The sequence below is a fragment of the Camelina sativa genome, chromosome 10, assembly GCF_000633955.1.
Source record: "Camelina sativa cultivar DH55 chromosome 10, Cs, whole genome shotgun sequence".
In the NCBI taxonomy this organism is placed as follows: Eukaryota; Viridiplantae; Streptophyta; class Magnoliopsida; order Brassicales; family Brassicaceae; genus Camelina; species Camelina sativa.
The window spans coordinates 14,485,661-14,493,540 of NC_025694.1; the positions used below are offsets into that span (position 1 = coordinate 14,485,661).

Below are 7,880 nucleotides of genomic sequence, written 5' to 3' on the forward strand. Positions count from 1 at the left end.
AAAATGAACAATTTTCCTCTCTTTTTTGTTCGTATGAATCTTCAACAACGACAAAACATAAATACTTAAAATTTTGATATTTTTTCATCAAATATTAGGTAGGATAGTTCTGATTTTATTAATTTATATATTCACAAATTTATAATTAGATTTTCCCATAAGTTAAAAAAGTCCATAGTTGGACTCATAAATTTTGTATCATGAAATACAAGATGAATGGTTAAATTGATTAGAGACATAAAGAGATAAACATTTTGTATCAAAAATAAAAAAAAAGAATGGTAAGCGATACAAAAAATAGGTAGAACTTGCAAGTGGTAAATAACTAAATATTAGCACTAAGAGATGATTGTACATAAGCTTTTGAACCTTATCAAAACTGATCCTAAAAATCTAAGCTAAACCCAAATAAGTTTGTAACTTTATAAAAACATATACAAATTATTTTTATAAGTGTGTAAAATCTTATATAGCTTAGAAATACTTCATAAATTCAAAACATGATGATATTGATTTCTAAACAAAACTCTCTCTCTCTCTCTCTCTCTATATATATATATATATATATATATAATTTCTAAACAGTTTAAAAAAAAATGATTCTTACATGATTGAAATTGGTTATACAAAAGAAGTTATATGGCAACAACTTATCATTCAGAAGTGACATTAGCTTACCATTTTCAAGCTGTGACACAAAAAACTCGCGTAAATAAATTTTAATTTAGCTGAAATATTTTTAAAGAATTAAGATTAGAAATTAATGACACTCATAGGGATTCTCTCTTTGACAACTGCAGTAATGTTCGTCCTTAGATGTATTGGGACCTCTTTCTACATCATTACAGAAACATTGAAGAACACGTTGTTTTATCTTGGATTCCACTTTTTTGAAGCAATCTTTCTTTCCGTGAACACCACATTTTCCCGGAAATCGGATCTCATCCCAACAGTCTTGGGGAGGTGCTCCAGCTTCCGCCTCTATAATATGTATAATCATTCAAAATTTAGGTTATAGAAATATAAAAAATTAGTAATACATCATCAATGCAGTACACCTATTATCTACCTTCAACATGGCGTCAGACAAATAAAAACAGAAGAAAACATCATCAATGCAGTACACCTCCTCATGCTTCAAAACTGATATGTAATATATATAATTTGTTGTTGTCACTTGTAAACTCTCGTAGTATATATATATACTAACCACAACAAAATAACTTTTCCGATAAATTTGACAAAAATAAGGTTGAGCCAAGTCAACTTGATCGGCAGAATCGGCTTCTCATTTTCAAAAACATAATTTTTTACTAAAATTCACTTTTTTTTCTTTTTCGATTTTTGGGTATTTATTTATTTTGTTATTATGTAATTAACTTGTTTACGTCAACTAATCTGGACTTTGAGGTTTCAAATTAAAGGAAAATATATAATTATGTGATTTTTGAAATTTAAGCTTTGTTGGTTTTTTACCTTTGAGGTTTCAAAAGAATTGTGATCCCATCAAAACTTTTACTCTACAAAACGTAAGAGGAAAACTTATCATTCTAGCATTTCATTTTCCCCTCTCTATTTTCTTCTGTAAGTTCCACCTTTACTCTATAATTTGTTTTTTTTTTTTGCTATAATCATGTTAAAGCTATATAATTTGATGAACTTGGAATGAGAGAAGTTTCATGTTAAAGCTATATAATTTGATGAACTTGTGAAACCAATGATGAGTTGCTTTAGTAGTTAAGTTTTTCAGTGAAGTTTTTAAGGCATTACAAATTGTCCACCATCCTTACGGAATCATGGATGTTCATTCCACGGGGTCGAGAACTCCTAATCATTTGAAGAAATTTTTTTTTCAAAAAAAAAAAAAAAAAAAAAAAAAAAAAAAAANAAAAAAACAATTACTAAATTCCCATCCTAACTTGAATATTTACAAATCAAAACGACCAAAATAAATTAATCAACAAATATTGTTTAAAAGACTTTTCTTGGAGAAAAAGAAAAATGGCATTCAGTTAACGTCAAGAAAAAACAAGACAAGACAACCAAATAGAGATACAGAAGAGGAATTTCAAGGTCCACGAGCCGGAGCAAAACAAAAACATCCCGGACTCTGATCTTCCGGTATCATTCCGCCACCTTTAGTGGTATCAACTTGTTCAAGCAGTGTCACCACCTCGTTCATCTCCGGCCGTTTCTGCGGATTCCCATCCCAACATGCTTTCATTATGCTCGCCAATGCAGTTGGACAGCATCTCGGTATCTCTGGTCTCAGATTCTTTTTGAAAAGAAAGAAAAAAATGATTCAAGATTTCACATTAATTACGTAAAGAACAAGGAAACTAGATAGGGTTTTCCTTATATCAAAACTTACATGTAAGACAACCGCGGAAGAAACATCGACAAAGCTAAGATCAGGATAAGGCATATCGCAACAGTAGATTTCCCATAAACATATCCCAAAGCTGTAGACATCGCACCTTCTGTTGTATGGCTTACCGTCAATGACCTATAAGCAGAAACACTGAGTTTTACTTCGATTCAGTTTTGAAAGCAGAGAAAGGAAACTTTTAGTTTTACCTCAGGAGCCATGTATCCAAGAGTACCGGTTTCTCCTGTCATGTCTTTTGGATTAAGCGCTTCTACTCGTGCTACTCCAAAATCCGCTATTTTCAAATTCTTTTGACCATCCAAAAGCATATTCTCTGTTTTCACATCCCGATGCACAATCTTCTCTGAGTGCAAATAGCTTAGCCTACAACAAGATATAATAACAATAAGAGGTTTTGCTTGTACAAAATATTTGAAAAGTAGTGTTAGAAGACGAATAATTACCCGCGGGCGAGATCAAGAGCTAGTTTGATAACTGCTTTAAAAGCGAGTTTCTTGTTCCTATGACCAATCAAGTGTTGCTTCAATGTTCCACCAGAGAGATACTCCACAACCACACAGCACGCTTGTTGAGGCAACGAGTTTTTTGAATCTCCTGACGGTATTTTAAGATTTGTTGTGCCCATTGACGCTCCAACAAACTGTTCCATATTAATATTTCAATACTATTACTCACTCAATTTTATAATAAAGTTAATTAACTAACTAATTAACAAACCTTTGTGACATTTGGATGGTTGAGTTTGTGCCAAACAGTGACCTCTTGACGAAACAAAGCTCGGTTTGTAGCGGCCTTGGCAGTTGTTTCATACCCATCATCTTCCCAATCAAGCACCTTCACTGCCAATACTCAAAAAACCACCAAACACAATCACAATCACTAATGGAAAAATAAGACAATCATGTTTATGTAAAGGTATTGGATTATTAATAATATTACCTGCAACATCTTGTCCATCATAAATGCCTTTGTAGACAGTACCATAAGTACCACGAGCAATAACATTACTTGTTTCCAACTTAGCCAAATCAATCTCCCATTCCTCCTTGGCTTTAGGATTCGCCTCAAGATTCCTCGACCAAACCCTACTCAGATGTTTCTCAAGCTGTCTATCTAAGCTCTTCAAATCAATCTTATCAGCTCGAAAGACCTTGTCTTTCTTGATGTTACTCCCATCATCTTCTGACTTGTTCTCCATGTCTTATAGAATTCGAAACCAAATCTTTTTTTAACTAGGCAAAATAAAATCACACAAACTTTCGAAAACCAAGATTCTGACTTAGAATCAATCTCTTCATCATCATCATCATCATCATCACGAAATCAAGTATTTTTTTTTTAGATATATGAATTGAAACCACAGAGAAGCTTAACTACAAGAAACTATCAATCACAAGATCATACACATGCTCTAATATTCAGGTTATGAAAAAACGTAAACCTTAAGAAAACGACTTGTGTTGTGTTACGCCACAATGATCTTAATAATAATCTAATATAGCACAACGCAAGAATGATCAAATACTTATAAAAAAAAACTCAATCAATGAAAAAGACAAAAGCAGAAGTCAGATGTGTCATCAAACTAGGACATGCAGAAACAAGAGGATGCAATACGATTTTTGAGAAATCGAATGGTAAGAGAACGAAAGAGAAGTATTTTAATGGTGGGTTTTTTTTTTTGGGATACGAGGCTACCAGAGCGAGCGAGATTGTTTCTGAAAAATCTCTACTTTTTTTAATTTTCTTTTGGGTATATGGATGAAAAGAGAGAATCTCAAACAAAAGAAAAGGACTTAGGAAACGACGGAAGAGAGATGGAGAGTGAAAGACGGAAGAGAAGCTGTTTCTTTCACGCTGGTTTTAAGGATACACTTTTTTTTTTTTTTAAGATAATATTAAGAAAAATCATCAAAATATATCTTTTGGTTTTCGAATTTATTATATATAAAATATAATACTAAAAAAAACTAACTTGAATATTTATCTTGTCCATTGGCTAATTTATTTTTTAAGCTATTGTTTAAAAAAAATTCGATTCTGATAACTTGAATCTTTCCCATCTAAAATTATTCAAAAACAAAATTATATATATTAAAAAAATCTGTGGTAATCATCTATATTTTTCCAAGTATATCGTGACGTGTATGATATTATAGTAAATATCCACTATTCAATAATATACTTATCTATTGTATTTTTTATATATTTCTAAATATTTTAAGTTTTTGTGATAATTTAACCTTTTCTGCTAAAAATTTATATCTACAGATAAAAATACTAAAATTCGTATACAATGTATTATTTAATGCATATTATATATATAATAAAAGTACTAGGAGTTGGAAAGAAATAAAAATATCATGCAGATTGTAAATTTGCAGGTGGCAAATGCAAGCACAATTGTTATCAATGTCAAGGCTTGTCATAGACTACAAACTGAAATCTTAAGGCCCATTTATATGATATTTTAGTCATTGCAAGGATGACCCAAATTAAGACCCATATAAAACTCAATTTTTACTTGTGTTACATGTCTAAGTAGAAGTCAACAACAATTTTAGACTTGTGACATAAAAAAACAATTTTTAGACTTCATAAACCTATAGGTGACCTACGAACATTTAATAACACACTTATTAGTTGCTACTGACTACTGTCTTTGACTGAAGCATGTCAAGCTTCCCATTCATCAATCTATACACAGATAATAGTACATGTACGCTCTCAAAACCATAACCATTTGAAAGCCATAGTCTCCTTTATAATCATTCCTGCTCTATCTTACAAAAGTGTTATGATCCCACATCATTCATCTCTACCATTTAATCTGCATGACAGCTTGAGCAAAAATTATTGCAGTTAAATCTCCACTTGACTTCAAAAAGTGAATATTAATAATTAAACCATGTATATTGTAACCACCTGTGCCGTGTGCTAATAGTTTAAGTGCAGGAATTGGATCTTTGTGCTCCCTAGTTTGATTTCCGGTGGGAGGGATGCTTTAGGCCATGTCACAAGATATTAGCAAAGGCTGGTCCTGAACTATGGGAAAATTAAGACCTAGGCCCGAGCTTCTCCTAGTTAAAAAAAAAAAAAAATGTATATTGTAACATATAACCCAAAATTAATAAATAAAAACTTCCACTTATCCCGTTATAAGTGAAAGTCTTATTTCTTTAAGATCCAAAGTTGAATTCGGGCAGAGAAATAAAAAGTTGAAAATCGGGGATGAGGTGGTATATAAACATAACAATATAACATTCTCATCACTTTCTCAGGTTCAGACACTACTTACTAGCTATTAGAAAAAATATATTATTATCTTGAAAGATCAAATGGACATCCGTCTTTATAAGATGTTTTGTTATTTCTTCAAGGTGCCACACATTCGAGAGAAAAAAAAAAGAGTCACTACATTATACTAATATGAGATTTATCGGCGTGGCTCCACTTTTATTATATTGGAACTAAGATATTGACATGAAAAAAGGAAAAGTTGAAATTCATCTTGATTTGTGAGCACATATAAGTCAAAAGATCTGCATACCAACTTTTTTGTACTTAAAAGAGAAAGGGAAGAAAACACTCGCAAAGTCCAAGGTCAGCCCAAAATATCAAATACAATTATTCACTTCAATCTAAGAGGAACGGACAAATATTATGAAAAAAAACTAGCATTTTCGAAAACAAAACGTCAACTACCAACTTATTTAAATCTTACATATACATTAGAATTGGCTCAAAAATTTTGATGGAGTAATTGTAAGGAAAACTTTTCGATTGTCAAGTAAATCACGAAAGAATACATAGACATCTCGCCATTACTAAATCTTTGGAAAAATTGACAACATACATTTTCTTTTTGGGGTTCATTTGGTTACTTTTTTTTTTTTAAGTATGAATATTATTTCCAAAATATCAAAAAATGGCTAGTTTCGTACTTTGATTTAACGAAAATGTATGTTGAAAATGCGAAACTAGCCATTTTTGGATACGAAAATGTATGTTGAAAATATAAGCTTACGTGCATGCATTCAAACGTTCAAGTGTAGGAATCATCTCACTTTGTATCAAACCAAACAACTGAAAATTAATTGACGTACAACCCGAAATCTTTTCTATAGAAATCGTTTTTGCATGGTTAAAAAGATGGCAAATAATCAAAAGTTCGATTATATAAGGACCCTATCTCTTATCAACACATTTAATTACAGTCCTATATATAGGTTTGACCTCCAAGCAATCAACATAAAATGAGTATCTTAACTTGTTTCAATCTCCGATCCTTTTCTCAACTAACTCAAATATAAGGTCGGGCCATCGGACACATATCATATTATTGATCTAGGCTTTAAACAAATTTATGTTTATCTAATTATCTTTATTAATTCAGTCCATATTCTTTAACAAGTACTAAAGTAGTTTTGTATTGATTTAAGTATCAAACAATATTTTTTTAAAAATACTCTAGCTCATATGTATTTCTGAAGAATCATTTGATCATGTTATTACTTAGTAGTTAATGATATCATTATGCTTGTTGCAACCGACTCACGTCCTCATCTGTGGTAGTCCTTCAATTCCATTGGGATAGCTTGACTCGGAGCTGCTCTAGACCGCAGATTCAATCTTGCTCATTTTCCATAGGTCAAGCAGTTCATTCGTAAGTTAATCAAAAACTAATAAATAAACCGTCCACTTCGGATATTATGACGAAAAATGATGAGTAAGGGTCAAAGATGAGGAATCAGATAATAATTAATTACCATCTAAACTAGAGCTTATTATCAAAAGAGGCACTCCAAGAAATCAATCTTCGGATTTAGGCATCGCACCTTAAGGAGGTATTGAAAAAAGTCAATTTCACACTGTAGTAGACATATTTACCCTTCAACGAAGAAGACTACATATTTAGATGTACACAAATTCAGATCAACAGTTTAGTAGTAGCATAGAACATTGGGAACCAATACATCTTTATAATGCTTGTTATATAAATAAGTTGACAACTTTAACATGCATCAGATGTTGGAGATTTCTCAATTTTTTGTCCATCTAAGCGACTTAATATATACGTTCATGTTTCTAGGTGTTGGTGTTCAAACTATATACCCTAAAGCCAAGATGGTTGAATGAATCCAAGGGAAACCAATTTAAAGATGGATTGTGTTCAAAACTATAACCTAAAGGCAAGAGGATGACTAAACCTAAGGGGAAACCAATTTAACTTTGTTGTGGTGTTCAAAACTATTCCTCAGCGTTTGTTGAAACTGAAACGAGTGAGGAATACAAGTAAGGAGAGCGAAACACAACACAAAAATTCACGAAACTGCACAAAAAAGTACCAACTAATTATGAAATTGGAGTTTGGTGATTTCAATCAAACAAGAAGTGGATAAACATGGGGCTTTAAGCTTCCTCTTCGATCCCAAGACGGAGTCATCGACCCAAGAACCGCTTCTTCCACTCCTCCTCTTCACAAGTGTTT

General features: G+C 31.8%; 1 protein-coding gene and 1 long non-coding RNA gene across 2 annotated transcripts in view; both read right to left on the reverse strand.

The window, feature by feature from the left end:
* Positions 1,988 to 4,231, reverse strand: LOC104718940 (serine/threonine-protein kinase HT1-like). Its single transcript, XM_010436767.2, has 6 exons — positions 3,329 to 4,231; positions 3,107 to 3,228; positions 2,833 to 3,029; positions 2,578 to 2,752; positions 2,372 to 2,506; positions 1,988 to 2,275 (listed from the first exon to the last, which is right to left on the reverse strand). The coding sequence occupies exons 1-6, from the start codon at positions 3,585 to 3,587 to the stop codon at positions 2,069 to 2,071; spliced, it is 1,095 nt and encodes a 364-aa protein (XP_010435069.1). The 5' UTR covers positions 3,588 to 4,231; the 3' UTR covers positions 1,988 to 2,068.
* LOC104718941 overlaps positions 7,631 to 7,880 on the reverse strand; it is a 1,054-nt gene continuing 804 nt past the window's right edge. Inside the window, exon 2 of the long non-coding RNA XR_756482.2 lies at positions 7,631 to 7,866. This is a non-coding gene — a long non-coding RNA (uncharacterized LOC104718941). The remainder of the gene's footprint in view (positions 7,867 to 7,880) is intronic.